The sequence below is a fragment of the Temnothorax americanus genome, unplaced genomic scaffold (genome assembly GCF_048541705.1).
Source record: "Temnothorax americanus isolate GAGA-0224 unplaced genomic scaffold, ASM4854170v1 Scaffold6, whole genome shotgun sequence".
Classification (NCBI taxonomy): domain Eukaryota; kingdom Metazoa; phylum Arthropoda; class Insecta; order Hymenoptera; family Formicidae; genus Temnothorax; species Temnothorax americanus.
Window position 1 is genome coordinate 5,317,311 of NW_027509751.1, and position 21,529 is coordinate 5,338,839.

At 37.8% G+C, this 21,529-nt stretch overlaps 2 protein-coding genes across 3 annotated transcripts; one reads left to right on the top strand and one right to left on the bottom strand.

Annotated features, from left to right (window-relative positions):
• Positions 1-1,795: 1,795 nt before the first annotated feature.
• Positions 1,796-21,354, bottom strand: LOC143904899 (uncharacterized). Its single transcript, XM_077419884.1, has 10 exons — positions 21,011-21,354; positions 20,800-20,893; positions 19,603-20,621; positions 19,359-19,465; positions 18,860-19,287; positions 18,596-18,762; positions 4,744-4,892; positions 4,256-4,307; positions 4,019-4,157; positions 1,796-3,786 (listed from the first exon to the last, which is right to left on the bottom strand). The coding sequence occupies exons 2-10, from the start codon at positions 20,882-20,884 to the stop codon at positions 2,882-2,884; spliced, it is 3,051 nt and encodes a 1,016-aa protein (XP_077276010.1). The 5' UTR covers positions 20,885-20,893; positions 21,011-21,354; the 3' UTR covers positions 1,796-2,881.
• Positions 6,836-18,078, top strand: LOC143904903 (uncharacterized). 2 transcript variants are annotated; one of them, XM_077419891.1, is made up of 5 exons: positions 6,836-7,792; positions 16,336-16,591; positions 16,767-16,997; positions 17,225-17,370; positions 17,580-18,078. In XM_077419891.1, the coding sequence occupies exons 1-5, from the start codon at positions 7,787-7,789 to the stop codon at positions 17,877-17,879; spliced, it is 939 nt and encodes a 312-aa protein (XP_077276017.1). In that variant the 5' UTR covers positions 6,836-7,786; the 3' UTR covers positions 17,880-18,078. The 2 variants fall into 2 exon arrangements, with proteins under 2 accessions (XP_077276017.1, XP_077276016.1); XM_077419890.1 differs by lacking the exon at positions 6,836-7,792 and adding an exon at positions 13,389-16,085.
• Positions 21,355-21,529: the final 175 nt, after the last annotated feature.

The following is a 21,529-nucleotide window of genomic DNA, read 5'->3' on the forward strand; positions in this document are numbered from 1 at the left end:
TAAATACCGTCGGCTCTACGGTAACTTTTCAAGTTTCTGCGGGAGACGAAGCAAAATATTGAAAAACGAGCAGAAGGAAAAAAAAAGACCGTTGTTTTCCGCTATAAAAAGATATTCGCTAAAATAAGATACATAGCCAAATGTGTGCTACCTCCCGTAATCGACCGCCGTGTCCGTGTAGTGCACTTTTCCGAAACCGCCGGATATTTTTTTCGTCAAATAATTAACGGACGTTACTCACGCGCGAGTGAACAACGCGCGTAGCGCACTTTTGCCCAGGTAATACCGCGCCTACGTTAATATTCCGCGGGAATGGAAATAGTTATAATTTTAATTAACCCGATGATTACTCTCGCCGGGGTTCGTGTACACGGCGGACGGTAATTTTGCTGTATATATACAGTAGATAAATATATGATCGCTCTGTGCCGTGCTAAACAATGCACTCCTGCGATAGTCCTCTTGAATGCACCGTTAATATATACCGTCATATATCTCAGTTCTGAGAGGCAAAATGTTGCGTCCTCTTTATAACGTGCGTTGCCTTCCGTTCACCTGATGATTCGCTTGCATTTGCATCTCTCTATATGGCATATTGTTATTTTTCATCTCTTTTTACGTAACTATATCTGAGGATTTAACCGATTAAAAATGCGTAGAAATCTAAGGAATTGAATAAATCCCGTCCGTTCAAAATTAAAATAGTAAAAAAGAATATAATTGGTCGAGCGCGCGCGCAGTTGCATAATAATTACCATCGTTGAATCTGATATATCTCTCCGTTCGTTTTTGAATCTTATCAAACGTTCCCGTTTATTTGCGATCTAGTATAATCGCGAGACGCAATTATCTCGTTGGTATTTATAACGCGTCGTCACGTCCTCCGATAACGTTTTTCAGGCAAATCGCAACGACTGCATCGCGGAGCCTCGGGGCGACCCACCGTGTACCGCGCCGCGGAGCAATCACGCAAATTAGCGTAATTCACATATAAAATTTTCTTTCTTCCTCTCTCCCGAGCGTTACGCACGGTCCCCTCGTGCCCGTCCGCAGCCCCTCTCGCATCAGCTTTCTGCAGATCTTAACGGCACGGATCTCGTAACGCGACTCGATAATTACCGCAATCACGGGGAGAGCGCCCTTTCGTTATTCCGGCCATATGCCGCGGTCGACCGGTACACCCCGGAGGTACGAAAGGGCCCCCCGAACTACCGGCTGTAAAACTTCCTCCCCGAATGGCGTTACCTCTTCTTTTTCCTCTCGTGCGTCGGTTCGCCCCGCGAGCGGAATCGCGAGGGAATTTTCCCCGAGGTGCCCCCAAAAACGGATCTCTCCCCGCGGCGCGGCGCCTGGTCCGATTCCGCACTTGTCAATTGGAGCCTTCAAACCGTCTCACGAGAAAAAAAAAAAGGATTGTGCTCCGGCAAACATCGGCACGGCTGCAGATTACCCCCGAAATCGGTCTGCTATTTACGACAGTATCCTCTCGTCTCTCTAAAACGAGTTCCTGCCGTTCCTGTGGGTACAAGGTGATGAGTGAACCCGCTTCATTACGCGGTGATAAAAAGGAGAATTTTTTTTGATTGATATAAAATATATTTTATATAGCAAACATTAACTCGCGCAACAAAGCTCTTGTAAAAAAATAAGTATGCACGAAACGTGTCACTTTGATAACATTTCCAATCGACAGGCAGTACAAGACAGGCGTTCAAGGTTTACGAGTTTATTAAATAAGGAACTTTTGCGGTTTTCGACTGTGTTGCAATTTTCGAGCAAAATAAAATGTTACGAATATTTTACTACTAGTTTAATTGGATAATCCAAGTGGATAGTCACTTCAGACGAATGTACAAACATTTTTGAAAATTTAAAATAGAATTTTGTCTGAAATAGTTATACCTTATTGACTAAATTTGAAAAGAAACGGATCTCGGTGTTTTTTTTAGCTATGATTCTTGTATCTTTTTAGAATTTCTCGCTTTTGTAAGTTTTATAACATAGCTAATTACAAGAATATATATCTCATATCAAATCGAATTAAAGGCACTTAAGTTTTACATATACAGTAAATAACTGGGCAAATCTATGTAACTATTTGGCACTTATTGCGCAATTTGATTAAGATTACTATTTTTGCGAGCGAGACGATCTCGACAAAATATAATGCATGCATAGAACATAATGAAGAGAGGCAAGTAGCGAAATTGGTCCTTACCTTCTTAACACTAGTTCACGAATACATTTTGACAATTTTCAGGCTTACGATTATTCGATGGATAATTAATTGGATAGTCATATATAGGTGAAATCTTAAATATTTATAGATGTATAATGCTTAAAGCGTTCTTAGAATATGATGTAAGATCGTTATTTAAAAATAACGACGTCTGTTTTTATATATAAACATATCATATTTTACGAAATGTGATATTCGAATTACGAGACGTAATAAAAACTATTCGTTAAAGCTTTGTACATGTAAAGAAGTATTAATTAACACATAAATTGTATATCATTAATAAATCAATAATCGATTAAATATAGATGCCTTTCTAAATAGAGTGATAAATGGATATATTTACGCGAACAGAAAAACGGTGCTTTCCCCTTTTTTATGTCCTGCGCTATTCTTAATTGGGTTATTATACGCTTGTAATAGTCTTTGCCTGCAACTATTTATTTATCTAGGTAGCTATCATTTCCGCTTCATTTTCCGAATCAATCGTTTGTTTTTTCTACATGCCGGTCATCAACAATTATTATATCTGCTCTCAAAGTCTCTTTTTCGCTACTTATTCATTGCGAAAGTTATATGATTTATCAGTCGATTCTAACTTTTGATTCGTCTTATTCGTATAATTATTTTCGACGAATTTAATCATACTTTGTCTGAATCGATCATCTTTTCGCTGTTCAATGGTTCTTCTTTCTCCTTATCCAGACCGACGAATTTGGCTAACATATTCTGTCGAGATCTTTCCGGAAATTGTTCCCCCCTTCCTACGGAGATTAAAGTCGCCCGTTTAGGAGGTCTTTGTAGCGGGGGTAATTTCGGTGGGACGGAAATCTGATCGGATTTTGATGCCAACTGTTTCTTGGTCTCCTCTTGCTCGGGTTTCGCTGTCGATTGTTTCTGAGTCTCCTCTTGGTCGAGTTTCGATGTCGACGGTTTCTTCGTCTCTTCCTGGTCAGATTTTGCCAGTTGTTTCTTCATCTCCTCCTGTGTAATTTTTTTAGTGAAATGAGTAATAAGTGGTACGTGTTTCTTCTCTTTTTCTTTATCTCTTTCTTCTTTCTCAGTTTTATTGGCAATTTCAGTGTCGTCTTTCCGATTTGGCGTCAAAATATATTTCCAACGATTTGGCAACGATAGCTCAACATCGGGAAGATACTGTTTCCGGATGTTCTCTGGGACATACCAGCAGGATTTGAGATGCATTGGTCCCTCTTCGGGACATGCTATCCTATCAGCGATTTCATTAATTTTCGACAATACGCTAACTTTCGATAAATGGCTTCCGCCCTTTTTGCTCCAGAATGTCATGAACTCCCTCATAAGACCATGTCTACCGTGTCTGTTTCCGTGCACCAATCGAATTAGATCAGGCAAAGCTTCATCGGGAAACTTGGTCTTCTTTGCTCCTCTCACAGATTGATGGGTAGGAGTCTTGCATTCTGCGTTAGTCGAAATATCTTCTTCCGGTGATGCCGACGGAAATATTATCGGTATGTTGTTGACCCAAGCTTGCCGTGCCGACAAAAATTCTTTGACCTTTGGGGGGACTGAAACAAATTTGAATATGTGATTTTAAGTATAGATAACAATAGAATAATATTTAATAATTTATAATATATATATAGGTATACATATATATATATAAATTATTAATATATTATATATATATGTATATATATAATATATATAACATTATATAATTATATATATAATTATATATATATGTATAACAGATATATGTGTCTATAGTATACATATCTGTAAATAAAATATACTCACCAGATTCCGGAAATGAATTTTCGGGTCCTTGCCAGATACATCCGATTATTTTCGGTTTAAGTTTGTACGTCTTCGCGTTTCTTTCGGCTTCGAATTGCTCTCCCAATAACTTCAATTTCAACTTTTGTGTTTGCGGTGACTGTAACAAAAACATATGCTTTCCACTGATCTGTATTTCAAAATAAAAATTTCATACGTAATAACTTTTATTAACATCCATTGTTATAATCTACTTACCATATCCTCGATCTCCTCCTCGTCAGCCCGCGCTTCTTCATCGGACAGATACCTAAATTGCAAACGTTTTCTCATTTAATTTTTGAGAGATTCACACAGACGCGCAAAAACCAGAAGACACAAACATTAAGAATTTATTTATGTAATTTTAAGATTGCACTTAAGATGCGCAGTGGACCAAAAGTGATAAACTTAATCATTCTTATTCAGATTTAATTTTCTAGTAGCAAGATGAGTTCTTATAGATTCTTTTTAAAATTGTAATTTCCATTTCTATAAAAAAATTCTTTTGTTAAAGATTAATTTTAATAAACAATAATATAATATACAAATTAATATTGTATTTTGTTATTTAGGCTATTTAAAAAATTGTTTGTAATACATAAAAAAATATCTTTTCAATATACATTTCAAAATATATCTCGTTTGTGCATTTATAATTTCATATAAATGCATAATTTCAATATAATTTAACCGATTCCACTTACCCATGAGGGACCATGAACTCATTATCGACATCATATTCGTCGTCTTCCGGATTTTCTTCGTCTTTCTCGTCATCCGATCCTTTGAGAGACTCGCCAGGCTCTTCCTCCTCCCATTCGTCATCGGAATCAATTTCATAATCGAACCATTTCTGAAATTAAAACATGTGTTTCTTGTAGACATTTAAACAGAAGAGGGACCATATTTTTTTCGTATCATTAATTCCTATGAATACAAAATTTTATTTAACCCTCGGAGAACACACCTATTTTTTCATTCACGGAGAACACTCTGGGTCAATCTGACCCTACACACACTTTGATCGTCCACCATTTTAAATTGACGAGTGCGATCAACTTGAAAAAATTTCCAGATGTACTTGGAACATTGTTAAATCAATTGATATAAATAAAATGTGCCGTTGGAATTATTTACATATTTAAAAAAAATATAAAAAAAAGTGTGCAAGTAGAAACTTGCACATTGTTTCCTCATAGTTTTGAAGTGTGTAAGTAGAAATTTGCACATTGTTTTCTCATAGTTTTTAGGTGTGCAAGTAGAAACCTGCACATTGCTTCCTTATAGTTTTTAAGTGTCCAAGTAGAAACCTCCATATTGCTTCCTTATTATAGTTTTTAAGTGTGCAAGTAGAAGCCTTCGCTCACTAAGCTCCTCTATAACGAAGCCTGTATTTTATTCGATGTATAATTATTAGTATTTTTATTGTTTTGGCTTCCTCATAGAGGAAGCTTTGTTCAGAATGTTCTAAAACGTCGAAAAATTGGATAAAAAAAAATGTCTGTATGTGTGTATGTGTGTATATATGTGCCAAATTTACCAAAATGTCTATAACTCTGGAACTAATTAACCAAATTTAAGTTTTAAATATATGAAATAGGGGTTGAAAAAAGACTGAAAAATATAATAAAATTAGAAATAGATCGATATCTCCAAATTTGCGGAAGTTAGAGCAACCACGGACATTTTTAAAAAAATTCAAAATTTTTTTAAAAAAGAATCCCTTTACCGATCATCACTAAATTCAATACCAACTTTCCTTGAATGATACTCTATCGATAAAAAAAAAACAGCCCGATATCTCAATATTTGCGAAAGTTAGAGCAACCACGGACATCAAATCTGTATATACACACATACATACATACGGACATTTTTTTAATGCGATATTTTGATTTTTTACAACAATATGAACATATTGGCATAAAAAACTCCAAAACCGATCTCTTCTTTGGTTTCTTCTACCCCTATTTCATATATAATTAATTTAAATTTGGTTTACTGGATCAAACTATGTACAACAACAAAAATCCGTATACGGTTTCACGATACCAAAGTTTCCTCTATAAAGAAGCAAAAAAAAAATCTTTCTTTAAACGTGATTACAAAAAAAAAATTTTTTTTTATATTTCTGGCTAAAAATTTACGTGTATATTCATAAAAACGATAAAACTCGAGGTAAAGGTCAAATTGATTTGTGTGTTCTCCGAGGGTTAACGATTTTATTCTGCACTTTCGATTCGAATTTATCAATCGGCTGTTCTGGAGATATGATCATCAAGACAATACGACCTTGATTTGGTTCGATTATCGTGAAGACGCTCTTTTAACCAAGGAATTTGGTCCTTATAAATTGATGTAATCTTTGATACTTATATATAAAAGCACCTCATTTAAATAATTAAATTTAACTGGCGAAGTTAATATGTGATTTATTCACTTTCGAATTAATTATTTCTTATACAAACTACTTTTTGCCAATTATATATCAAGAATGATCCTGCATTGCAGTGAGTATAGGTAAAGATTCGCATCGATCTCACAATTCGTGTGTTTCTAAATGAGTGACATTCGCATGAACGCTTTCGATCAATTTAGACAATTCGACGACCGTGTTCTCGTGCTATCGTAGTTTTTCACTGTCATTGACTGATTTATCTCAATTTTGTGGTCACGACCGCGACGGAATCTCAATTCGTCACAAGCAGGACGTCGACGATATCAAACGACTTCCTCGACGAGCGATATCTCGGCTTTGCAATCATCTCCGACGAGCCGGACCGCACGCATTCCCCGGATTCTCTTAGTAACGAAGCTGCAGTCAGCCGTTGAACGTCCTATCAAAAATGTAGATTCAAGTCCGTCAACGTTCGTTTTTTTCGCGACGGCCTCGGTGTTAATAAATGCTGCCCGATTGTTTTCGCGTAGCCACCGATACGAGAGAGAAGATATATCCTCGTCGCGCGAAAATATCGTAATGCTCTTCCCAGTCGAAGTATTGGTCACTGGACGAGTGTGACGTGATTATATCATCGCGAGAAGTATGAAGATGTTCCGCGGTGTTTTACATCGGTATATCTTTGCGCCCAGTGAACGGGAATATACCGAACAATACCGCTCGTTATTCGCGTGCAACTTGGTAGCTTGTTAAGTAGCTATTTTCACCTGCGCGTTCGTGACAGCATCTTGGAGTAGCTATTTTTACGACACTTTTTTATATTTTTATTTGCGTTGTACGCGCGGCGTTTCGGGTTAACGGAACGAATCAAATGCGCGTTTGAATTATAATTATCGCTATTGCGTAGCGCTTATCATAGTTTCTTTTCAAGCGACAATAGTCGTGGCGTGTCCAACACAAAGCGCGATAATTCCCGGGATATAATTGAAATCAATTAGTTCAAAACGGTAATAAAACGCATCGCGATAGTGCGCTATCCCTCGCCGAAAAGTCGATAAATTTCCCCTCTCCCTCTCTCCGCGATCCTCTTTTCTCTTTGCGCCGCGGCGCGAGATATTCTTTGTTCGATAAATCAACGTCGATTTCATCCCTACGTGAGCATCAATTACAAGACTCTTCTCGAGACATTAATTTATTATCGGAGAGAAACGTAATCTCACGGGCGATTGATACACTCGTCGCTGAGGCGAGTAACACAAAAACAATCGTCGATCCATCGCTAATAAACAAAAGAGGGGAAAAAAGAGGAAGGAGAAGGAGAAAAAGTTCAAGCAGCTTTTGGCAGCAGTATGAAGGTACGTATGACGCGTCTCGCGAAGGGTACAATTTATTATCAAAAATAAGGTGTCCCAGATCCCAAAACATATTTCTTTCCAATCGCGGATTTTTTTATCATTTTCAAACCGATGCATCGAAGCACTTTTTAATTACGCACACACCCAAAACACATTTTAATTACAAGCGATTTAAAACAACGCAGCTTCAAATGTACTTTAATAAAATTGATTGAGACGGAATTTATATATATATATATATATATATATATATATATATATATATATTAAAATGTCATTAAAAATTAATGAAAAAATCCGCAATTGAAAGAATTAGTTATTTGTGCAACAAGTGCTGTAAAATGAAAATTCAAGAGTGCGGACAAGGCGAGTGCAGTCACCGCACCCGGGAATTCATCTTTACGCGCACGACTTGCACACCCTATTTTATGTTGCAAGTGCGTGGAAAGTGGTCTATCACGCACGCGTAGCGTGCGCAATGGGCCACTTTCCATGCACGTGTTACATAAATATAATTAACCTGTATGTGAACTGCAAAACGCGTCGAGAATCTTTCGGATATAATCAGAATAATAATTGTGACTATCACGAGCATCATGGTACTTTCCAAATTTGTGTGAAAATTCAAAATTATTGTTATTTAACGTCATTCATATTTTTAACTAATTTTACAATTTACAATCACCATTTGTTTTTACCACTAAAATTGATTCGGTGTCACAGTCATTCTGATTAGAGGCGTGAAGAATTGAGAACAGATCTCTTGCACCATCACCGAAGGCACCCTCCGCGCGTAGATGCGCATGCACGCACGCACACACGCGCCGAACGAAAGGATGCAACACGCCCAAGAAGAAAAGCGCAGTTATCGGCCCGAGGGTGCGATGGATGCGCCCGACGTTGCGCCGCTACATGCCGCGAAGCGTCGTACATTATTTACAGCGTGTTGTCGCCCGGTGGGCCATCTGTAATGGCTGTTTTATGCCCCATTAAGATTACGACCGGTGCTCCTCGAATCGTCGTGGATTCACCGTAGATTAGGCGGCCCGGCAATCGAACTGATTTATTCCCCGAATATTTCGGGGAATATCGATAGACTTCCTGCACTTCGTTACCGAGTTAGCGTGACGATATGGCGTCCGCTCCGCATTGGAAATTGGAGACCGCTGCTTCACGCGTGAACTGTCATCACCGTAGAACGATGATCGGCTCTATAATTTCAAATTAACCTAACCGCAAGATTCAGACATGTTGCCTACTTATACTGTTAAATATTAAAGAATGCAATTTAAACCGATACCTTAAGTTAAGTATCATTTTGTTATTTTTAACTACCATGTGTGTAGAAATTTATTACTTTAACACAAAACAGTATTATTTTAGCTCCCTTGGTTTAATTAAATTAACATTTTTTTAGTTAAATTAACGACATACTGAGTAGGAGCAGTGGGGACCTATAAGGATGGTTAAAAATAACTCAAACTGACTATAATTCGACACTACAAATTTAACATTGTAGGAGCTTGTAAAATTGCGATTCGATGGGCTAAACGTTATAAAAAAAGAAATGTTTAAGAGGAGGCATTGATATCGCTTTAAAAGAATTAATTAACTTATGTATAGTTCTTAAAAAATGTACTCCCGCGCGTAAAACTATTCATTAAACTGATGTTAAATAGTTGGAGCCACCAATCACGTTTCCTGTAAAATGTAACGACCCACTTAATAAATGCGTTAATAAGCGCGATCGAGTTTTTAATTTCCCAAATGAGATGGCACGCGCACAACAGCGTTTCGTACTGCTCATAGTGACGCAGGATCGAAAATGCGTCTCTCGCAAGATAAACGCGCGTGTTATCGCCGAACGCATAAATTTCACGCGAAACGGACTATTGCCAATCATCAGCTGATACGTTAATTGCAGTATACACGTTAAGAAGCTTATAGGATGTCACTTTTGAAAGTGTACATTCGTGCCATCTGCAATATAAGACAGATAACGCGAATCCTTTCTCGTGAAATGTTTCATATATGTTTTTGACAAAAGTAGAGTCCGCTTAAATGCAGTGAATCTTAACAAAAAAATTTAACAAACTTAAGGAAAAATAATACGTTCGAACGGAATTTTCGAATTCCAAACTCCAACAAAGGAGCATTTGTACCCCCCTCTCCAACTCCAAATGTTCACAAAAAGTACCGCTAAAAAGGTATTTTAAGTTAGTTTCGATTCAACCTTCAGAGAGAATCAAATCGAGCCGCGGCTGACAAGAACCTGCGATGCGATATACGGGGCAGCCGATGAAAATTGATACCTGATATATGGCGCACCGGTACTGAAAGGGTTAAAGCTGCGCACGTGAGTTGCGAAAGCGCGATGTTCGCGGAATATTACGTAGCGTATACGAACGTCAGTGTGAGATATCGTTCCTCTGAACGCAATAAAACACGAAATCAATCCGATATCCGTGCGTGCCAGCGGATTAGATATCGATATAACTATGGGTATCTCTATCTCTTCAGTTTCTTTTTTTTTTGTTAAAACCTTTAATTAACCGTGTTTTGTTATATAGTTTCTATGTATTGTTGTTACTCCATATCATATTAGACATAGACATATAATGTATCTATTTTATTATTTTACTTGAGACCCGATATCTTTCAAGACTCGATTATTGCACATGCTTCTAAAAGCCAAAGTGAGATGTTTGAAAAGAGCTTTTAAGAAACATTTTAATTTCAGGCGCACCTTATCTGTTAGATGTTTTCTTTGGCTCTCTCACGTGATTTAGACTGCCGTAAAGATACTTAAGAATTACGTATAACATAATAACGTAACTTTAAAGTAGAAAGCTCCTCTCTCAGAGGAGAATAATTTTATTTTCCTCTTGAGCCTTTTTTCCTTTTTCTCCCCGGCTTCATTCTCGAAACGGACGCGAGTGCAACGGATCCGAGCCCTCGCGAAGATATATCGGATCGCTCGCGCTCGCCAGATAATAAAATAAATCCGCCAGATAAACGTGCCGCCGATGGATCACCGTGTCGTCACTGAGTCGTGGTCTGTTTTTCATAACGCACCACGTAAACCGTGATAACTATACCTTTTTAGCGCCGCTTGCCTAATCTAAAAACCGAATATCTACGCCAACAGGCGCCGAATTCTCGTGGAAATAAAAAAGCGACAAAAATTACAATTACAAATTACTCGTCTCGTATATACACAATATTCATAACATTGTATAAAAAAAAAACAAACGTTTTTATTTCTACGTATTTAACGCTTGTAGCGGTTAATGCAATTATCTTGTAAAACAGAATCATATGGTTGCTTCTTAGAATCACAGTTTTGAAAAATTATTACTGACATCGCTGATCGTATAATCTCAAGATTGACGTAAAGATAGCGTAGGAGCGTTTATCATCTCTTCAGAATGCAGAAGACGCCGCAACACGTGAGAATGTTTAATCCCGAAGACCGTTTACTACGTATTTAATATTTCAGGCAGGGTGTCTTACATGCCATTGGCTCTTTGAGAGCGCCGACTATATCCAAGAATATAGAGACTGCGAGGTATGATATACCTATGTACTCGTACCTCTGGCACAAATGACCTGAATTTGATCCGACTTATAGTATTGGCCGCGTTAATAGAGTGGTTCTAGCGACTGAATTATCTTACGTCGTTTTTGTTTAAATCCCTACTTTTATCAATTTTTATGGAGTATTATACTAGAGTATTGTACAGAACACAGGAATTCATCATTTTATTTCTTTTTAGTTCCTTCATAATCGCGTCAAGATCAATCCGGGGCGAATTGAAAGAGTACCAAGAGATAAACGGAGTCTCTGCAGAATCTTATAGTCTGATGTCGGATTAATCTCACCTTATGTCGTGTTGTTTTCCGATCAATCGTGGTTTCAAGCCCGAATCATCAAATACATTGCAACGTTGTATATCTAAGGTCAACCTCGCACCGATAAACGAGCGATTGAACTCCTAATGGCGATCGGTCTCGGGTGAGACACCTTTATCGGGCCCCGTGTCGCATTGTAGCTTAAACACAACGCGCTGTGTGCGAAATGATCACTCGCGCTTTGCTCTTTATTTCTTCTTTTTCTCGACATTCTTATAATGTAATTCGGGAAGATTCCACCCGAATCAACAGCTCGCGGCCGATATTACCGAAACATTTTCGCAATCGGAAAACAACTGATGTAAATTTGGACGTTCTATCGCCGTGATGTGATATACTTTTCATCAATAATCAATGGTTTCTGAATTGTAGGATTTTTTTTATATGTAAAAAACCAATACAAACGTTCTCACAAAAGAACGAAAATATTTTAATTCTATATGTAATCGCTGGAGAACATTCTACAAAAAACTATAAAAAGATTTATATTTCTTATTAACATAGATTTCTCTATGCGAGAAAAAATTCGTATCTTGAATATTTTCGAATAAGGTAAACTCAGGTAAGATGGCCATAGCGGAAAGATGGCCAACCCGCATGTTCTCTCAATCTAGCTCGCCATGATCGAATGAACATGAGTTGGCCGTCTTTCCTCTATGGCCATCTTACCCAAGTTTGCCCTATGAGATATCTTGGGAATGTTTGGAAAGGATATAATGTCTCACAAGAGAACATTTGGAACGATCTTAAAGGGTTTTAGATATGTACAACATATCGTACAATAGCAAAAATAACAAACGCGCGTATTTTTTTAGCGGCTTTGCAGCATGTTTAGGAGTTGAAACAACCCCTCAAAAGAAATTTCATATATATTTGATTATGAGTGAATATCTCTGAAACCGTGAGGTATATAAAAAAATGTTTCAGACAAAAAGGTTACGGGGTATTAAAGATGTATGTCGCTTATGTCAAAATAACAGGATAAAGCTGAAATTTACATGCAGAGATTGTGCATGTATATCCCAAAAACCTGTGTTAAATTTGCGATCGATTGTCCGACCCATTTCTGAGATATTTGCTTTAAAAGTTACAGAAATTGTATATGTATATATATCCCCATGTAAATATCATAATATGTATCTCTGTTCATGTACGGTAAAAATAAATGAAATTTTTATGGTATACTTATATGACATCGAGAATTGCAATTACGGTTTTTTAAGATTTTCTTAAGGTTTTTTAAGGTTATATTTTTTTTTCAATTTTTTAATGATTTATTTAAACAATATCAAGTACAAAAATGGGACAAAATTGCGATTTTTACGCTTTTTCTGTCCCAATGATGAATTCTGTCCCATGTTGTTTATGAATAATTTCTGAGATTAGCTTTACACTGTTTAATCAAGAAAACAAAATTATACTACATATAGTTATAGCGACACACACCTTTAAGTAACCTCTGTAATCGTATATTTAAATTTTTTTAAATATCAATTTTAACATAACTCCACCCTTCAATGTTATTTTTGCAAAAATATAATATTAAAAAATCTAAATATATGGTTACACACAAAGGTCACTTAATATCGTAACCTTTTTGTCTAAACATTTTTTCACATAACTCACGATATATGAAAGATATTCACTCGTAATTAAATATGAGGAATTTCTTTCGAGGGGTTGTTTCAACCCTTAAACATGCTTGAAAAAAAAAACCGGTTATTTTTCGCTACTCTACGACATATTTTCCAGTCATATTTGTGCACATATCTAGACTCCCGCCAGTAACATATGTTTTATAAATGTATGCAACAATGTAAAGACAATATAAATATATACATAAAAGAATATGTTCTAATTTTATACGTAATCGCTTGGAAAAATTCTAAAATTTTGGAAAAAAATTCTATTTCTTAACCTTTTGCGATTCAAACTATTGTAAATAAACGAAGATCAAACATTTCGTTCTTCACTTCATTTAACCGGTTGATCTAACATAAGCCACAGAACTTTTATTACTTCGAAGCATTTAGAGATCCGAAAAATAAGGTTTGTCAATTATTATCGCATACTAATTCGAATTTTTGAAAAATTATGTGATAGACTATTACAACGTATTATACCAAGTAGAACCTGACATGGAACCGCAAAGTATTAATAACGTTGGTTTCTATGCGAGAGACAAGCGAGAATTTTGGCGAGTACGAGATGTCTGAAAAGTTTTCGGGGAAAACAATTCCATATCTCGTTAGCCAACAGCAGTCCAATTAAAATCTTGTTAATTCAATAACAGTATTAATGAAACAAAAACGTCATATTCTTGTTTTAATAAAATGTTACGTTTCATCAATACTGTTACTGAATTAATAAAATTATTTTCAATTAGACTGCTATAAGCTAATGCTGTTAATACATTATTTTTCCCGTGTACATCTATATATTTTAACCTTTCGCAAGTGTACACGCATGTGTCTATAACGCACATGCAACAATGCACATTTAAAAATCCATGCATACGTAATACCGCCCTAAATATTTTTGCGGATTTTTATAGCAATAATTTGTCATCTAGCAGAGCCGTCATCCAATTGTTGAAAATTTCCTTAACGTTCCCAGAGTCACAATATTTCGAGATACTTCCATGCGTGTGTATGTACGGTATGTACGACCGATCGGAACGGGCCCAGGCAGCCTGCTCTCCTCGGATTACATCATGAATTGAAATCGTCAATATATCTGGCAGCCACGTGCACGACAGCGCGACGGCATCCTCGAGACATCCCCGAAGACGAGGAGAGAGGGTTGGGAGACTCTCTCTCTCTCTCTCTCTCTCTCTCTCTCTCTCTCTCTCTCTCTCTCTCTCTCTCTCTCTCTCTCTCTCTCTCTCTCTCTCTCTCTCTCTCTCTCTCTCTCTCTCTCTTCCTCTTTCCCGAATCCGTGCGGCGGCGCGACGCGATTCGTTCGGCGAAATCGGCGCTGATAGCCAGCATCCGAGCATCGCGATCATCCGGCGCGCTGTCCGATTAATTTGCATCTCGGGGGACCGTAAATAAACGGGCTAACTGTCTGATCGTTGGGATGGAATCAAGTTCGATTGCGTGTATCGATCGCAAGCCAACTTTAATAGTCGAATTTCCTTTCGTGAGACTCGAGTGATGATAGTAAAAACGATCGCCCAGTTTATTTTGTAAAAAGAATCGCTTTCCTAACTCCAAACCAAGTAGGTGCCACAAGTTTGAAAACTTATATTTCAACGAGAGGAATCGAATTGAGTAGTGCTCGAAGTCCCAGAATTTGACACCGACTTTCTTTTTCTATACAAAAATCACAAGGCTAAATGATCAATTTCCTAAATACTGGTTATTTAGGAATTTAGGTATAACGTAGAATTGTCACGAAAAACTTGAAATCGAAGTAATCCGATCCACATTTGTTATTGTGTCTAACCCTTTCGAAACAATTTTGTTTTCTGAAACCACATTGGTCTTCTTATCTTTCTCTATTTTGATATTCTATTTCAACCTTGAAAGCTGTCAAAGAAAATTGATGTCCCCTTGTTTTTAAGCCTCGGGAGAATTTTCCCAAACGGCCGTAAAGAAAATTCGCGGCTATCGCAAGATATTTAATTTCATCCCTAACGCGAGCCGGGAGAGGATAAAACCAACAACGGATCTCCGGTGCGAGGATGGTGGTGTCGGCGTTCTGGGACGTACCGACGTGCGCGATCGCGAGGTCCCTGGGGAGCGCGGCGACGGCGCCGGGTGGCACAGGCTATGCTTATCTCAAGGGAGCCGTGTGCCACACGCACTCTCGTCACACGCTCTCGTCGACGTCTTCCCGCTTGGAGAATTCGACCACCAGTTGCAGTCTCGACACGACTACCGATCGGTCGCGACGAGCGGATCTGCATTTCCGATTTCGTTCGGACGCGCGCGAGGTTTCGAAGGTGCAGTACTCGCCACGACGTTCTTTCGCCGGCTTTTATCGTAAATATCCGCATTTTAGAGACCTCCAAATCTCTCGATCGCCCGTAAAAAGAAGACTCTGCGACATCGATACCGGTTCTCCATCATAAAGACAAATTTTACAAGATTGGGATTATGATCTGATACAAGTGATTCTTAGTCTGATTTGTCGTGCAAACATGCCGCGAGCAGTCGCCAAAATTTGTCTTTGTTAGCTCCATGCGAAGTCATGATCAGTAAACAGATTCTCATGTCGAAACACGGCTGAGATCTTGGGAGCAATTAGGTAAACGTCAGATGGTCATTATTCTGAAAGTTTTGGTCATCATTCCGTATGAAAAACGCATTTTCCGAGATCGACTCCAACTCTAGTTTAATCTCTCGGCATCATGATCGAGGAAGCTATGACATTCGATGTGAGTACACGACGCAGCGCAATGTCGTATTAAATTACGTATTTACTTTGCGCTCGGCAATATCATGCTTAACTGCACATATATCTATTGCGTCACATAAAAATTAAATTCCGTACAGTCATCTGTTTAATGGAATTATTGGTCCTATCAGAACTGTCATTAACATACGAGAGTTAAGTGCTTGATTCATCGTCGATATTAAGTTTAGTCTTGAAACAGTTTAAAAACACCTATTTATTTCCGTCTACAGATGACGGACGAACTACTGTTTTCCGCTCTTGGCCTGACGACGGACACCAGCATCGAGAGACAGCTATTTTCCCCGACCAGAACGAATTTACCTAGCGATTACGAGGTCTCGTGCGCGACTCCGCTTAGCGATGATTTCGGGATACTCGACAGCCAATTGAACGTGACAAACCCGACAGATTGCTACACCGACTTGACTTGTTCTCCGCAATCGTCTTGGAACGACTGGTCGATCACCAATACGCCCACATCTTCAGGTACTCCTTTTTTCATACACAAATATACGATAATGCAACTAAATTCAAGATAATACAGTATTATTCCCGTTCATCGCGAGAGGATTTGCTCAGATTTTCATTAGGAAAAAAGTTGGACTTTACGCGGTCAGAAGCGCGTTATCTTCTTACTCAAGACTTCTCTTAACAATCACAGGTTATTTGGGCGAACTGGGCGAATTGGATTCGGAGCTGGATTGGTGTCTGGAGAAGAGCTGGGACTCCGGTCTACCGGAAAGAACGCCACTGTGCACCGCAGGGTGCGAAGGATTTCTGCATTTGCCGCCCCAGCCGAATCCGCAACAGATGCCACAATATGAGGAACCGTTGCTGGTACTCGGCATCGATTTACGAGCGTTGGAAAACACATTAGGAACAAATACGATAGGTACAAGTTGTACATTCTACTACGAGACTGATCGGAGAATAGCGTCGAAGTATTTAATCGGAGTATTAAAGCAACGGGGATTTCTTCTTCAATTGTGATACAAAGAAATATCTATTCATTCTTCGAGCGCGTCTGTTACTTGAGAATAAGATACCGTGCCGTTTAAAATGTGCATCGTTATTTCAACGATCATATGTCAAGATGATTAACATGCGTCTCAATTACAGATTATAACAACAACCAGTTAGACGACAGTCTCTTAATTTCATCAGCAGCTACTGCCGCTTTAGCAACTCACGATTACACCAATCGTAGCTTAGCAAATGCGTCCGAAGACCGATGCTTCCCATGTACCTACCAAGGGTGCTTGAAAGTAATAATCTTGATACGCGATTTATTTATTATATTATCAACTATTTTATCGGCTATTTTACTAAATATTCTAGCACGTAGCTCTTTAGGAAATAAAAATAATCAAGTTTTTCATGAAAGATTAATGATAGGACCAATTTTAGATTGGCTCTTAAGAATTTAAAGATTGAGTCCTAGTTAAAATGTAATACCTTTTTCTTTTCGTTTTAGGTATACGCCAAGGCGTCTCATTTAAAGGCTCATTTACGACGACACACCGGCGAGAAACCGTTCGCGTGCACTTGGGCCGGTTGCGTATGGCGTTTCAGTCGATCGGACGAGCTGGCGAGGCACCGACGATCGCACTCGGGCATTAAACCGTACCCGTGCGAGATGTGCTCGAAAAGATTCGCGCGTAGCGATCATTTAGCCAAGCATCGTAAGGTGCACCGGAAAAATGCCTACCCGTTGTTCCATGGAGCTAGAGGACTACGTGGCAGCAAGATAAATGTTTTACCATCGGAAATCTAAGATACCTGCGCCTGCCTCTCGTGTCTTTTCGAATTTCCTCCTAATTAATGAACCAAAGTTTATCACTAAGACCATGAAACAATGCTACAGCATGGTTTCTATATAAATTAACAAATAAAGTACTTAAACTGATCCTATATATATAAATGTAAGAAGGTATGACTTGTGCCAAATTAATAATATATGTAGATATAGATTAGTGGTTCTTAATATTTTCGGCGGCTAACCCTCATTGGATTCTTAAAATATTCTTAATACACTTACTTTTGCATTCCTCTATCTTTCAAAAACCGCTAGTATTAACTCTAATGAAATAGTGTCATAAATATTGTGTTAAAATCGAAAAATGTATAATACGTACATTTTGTAATGTATGCTGGAAAATTGTTTCGATTGCAAAAAAGAAACAGAAGCGTGATAAATGGAAGGGTTACATTAAATTGAATGAGATATTCAACCTAGTATTAGTAACAAGTCCCTATTAGCAGTTAACGTTAAAAAAGTGCGATAAAAAAGTAATAAATTTATAAGCGTTATATAAAATAATGACAAAATTACTATAAATATATGTTTTACATGATCGTAATTATCAAAGCCAGATATTTGTGCACAAATAGTAGCTGTTTTAATAAACATTATTCAATAATTAACTTCTCGAAATAACCCCTTAAGAAACATTTGTAAGAATCATCTTATTAATTAATATTAATTCTTACCTTGTCTCTCGCAAACGGCCGCCGGGAATTTAGAACGTTGCTTCGTTTCCGCCACGTGCCCCAGTACGGAGGACGGCGATTTTCGTTGAATTGCAATAATTTCGGTCGGTGCTTCTCCAAGTTATGCGTGTCCGTTATTATGTTAGAACTGCCGACGTTGTCTTCGTCTGTACAAACAATCAATTATAATCATTAAAATATTTAACAAATAATACCAAAAGATTTGTAATATAAACGCAGTTTTATTACAAACGTGTTTTTTACCTAGTAGAATGATATCATCGTCCTCCTTTGCTTCGAGCGGCCATGTTTTGGAGGAAGTTCGCGGCACGATTCTTCTTCTTTTAATATCTTCAAGATACAATTCGGTTTTATCCAAATCTACGTTGCACTTGTTATCTAACAATAATTTCTCGTCTTCATTCAACTTTCTTCGACAAATCGGCGCGATTTTCATGTCAGTCTTTACTTCAAAAGGCATAAAATTTTTCACTTTAACTACATTCTCTTCGTCCGTCGATTTAACCTCCTGCTTTTTGGGAACGAAAAAGCTAGCAAAATTTGAGGCAGCTTTCTGCTTCTTGCGTTCGGCTTCCAGTCGTTCCTCTTCTTTTTTTCTTTTCTCTTCTTCCTTGGCTTCTTCTCGCTTTTTCCGTTCTTCTTCTTTCGCTTCCTTTTCTTTTTGTTTTTGCCTAAAAATAAGTTATTTTTAGTATAAAAGTATACAACATAAAATGCATAATAAAATACAATTGTCCTTTACTCGATCTCCATTTGTTTCTTAAGTTCCTTTAATTCCTTTTCCTTTTTCTTCTCTTCTCTCTCCCTTCGCCGATTTGCTTTTTCTTCCTCCCGTTTTTTTTCTTTCTCCTGGCACATGAAAAATAAAAAACAAGTGAAATGACGTATGTATATAAACAATATAATCAAATTTCTAATTTAATACATTTTTGTTCATAAATAAATAAAAATAAAATTTAAATCTTCCATATACAATACATACATACCATTTTTAATCTTTGCTTCTCCTCCTTTCTTCTAACAATTTCCTTTCTCTTTTCTAACTGTTTTGGTGTTAATTTTTTATTCTTCATATCTTTGTCAGTTTTTGGAGTAACAGGAGTTGCAGGTTTATCAGTTATTTCTTTACTCGTACTCAATATTGATTTATCCAACTCGCTTGAAGCCTCATTATCCGAAGACAAAATAGTAATAGTACAGTCTGTTTCCCGAAGAGAAGAATCTGCATCCTTATTAGCGACACGATCGTCTGTTTCGCTTAGTTGAGATGAATCTTGTAATTCAGATCGTATGACCGATCTGCCTGAACTTTCATTCAAACAGATTTCATTTTTTTCCTTATGTACAGATGTATCCTGACAGTCCTCCTCATCATCTTGTAATTCAGATCGTATGACTGATGTGCCTGAACCTTCATTCAAACAGATTTCATTTTTTTCCTTATGTACAGATGTATCCTGACAGTCCTCCTCATCATCTTGTAATTCAGATCGTATGACTGATGTGCCTGAACCTTCATTCAAACAGATTTCATTTTTTTCCTTATGTACAGATGTATCCTGACAGTCCTTATCATCTTTAAATTCAGATAAATTGTTGTCATGACTAACATCACTTTCTTCAACCTGTTTGTCTGTCTTTTTGAGGAACTTAGTTAAGGCACCAAGGTTCTGTTGAGATCTATCCAGTTTCTTTTTTTTTCCTAAACTCCTCTTAGGCGTACTATCTCCTTTCTTAGTCTCTTGCTGATCGCTTTGCTCCAGGTCCTTTTTTTCATCATCGGATGTTATTACTTCAACGCTATCGTTGCTCCTGTTCAACTTTCTTTCTTCTCCTTCCTTCTCATGTACATTCCTGACCAAGTTCTCTTTTGTTGCAAGTTTTACCACCTTAGGGCTCTTGGATTCTACCAAAGGTGACATTACCTTCCTCTTCTTCTTGTTAGGCGCATTGTCTGTACTGCTTGGCGACTCGGAGGAACTTAACATTTGAAATGGCAGTTGTGCTGAAATAACGAGTAACTAATAAATATTCACACTATGATTCATCTTTCCTCTTTTTCTCTTTTTCGTGAAAAGAAAAAGATGAACCGTGCAAGAAGTTCAGATAAATAGAACAGACCTCTGATAAACGTAATGACTGATGCGTTCTACATTGTGTGCGATATAAGAAAATCAAAGTACCTTGTCTCATTTTCTTCTTTTTCACAGGCATGACCGTTTCTACGACACAATCGTTGTCTTCCATCGGAACGTCCATACTTTTCATTTATTAAATCTGGAACACGATACAAACTGATGTTGTTTTTTTTTTGTTTTTATCAAAAATGTTTGAAATTACAAAAACGAGGCTGCGCGCACTCGCCGAGTGACGATTAAACTGTCGTGAATTTACCTCGTTGTTTCCGAAGTGTCAGAAAGATTAGAGCATTCCTCACGAACGCGGTTATTACGGACAATACGGACAGTATCTGTCAGTGCGGTTTTGTCGCCATAACCTAAATGAGAAACCGGAATAAACAATTCGCCGGGACAGTTTGGCCGATTGTGCGGAGAAACGCGGCGTCACCCGAATTGCGAAGGCGTTCCGAAGAAGTTGCGAGCCGTGGGATGCGCACTTTTCACATTTAAACGAACATCACGTTAAATAATACACAATAATACGCACATCGCCGATGAAATCCGCGGGAAAACGCGTGATCGAAGCGAAGGCCGCGAAGGGACAAGCGGACAACTTCACGCGATGTGTTCTCGATCACATTTCTCGATCTGAAGTGCTGCTCGTGCAGGGGCACCAACATCGATTACACTCGCGCCAAAAATACAATTTCGACGTTGGCAAAGAAACGTCACGTAGAACAAGATTATCTTTAAATCTTAAAATTCTTTCCTAAGTTTCTCTACTTTCATAAAT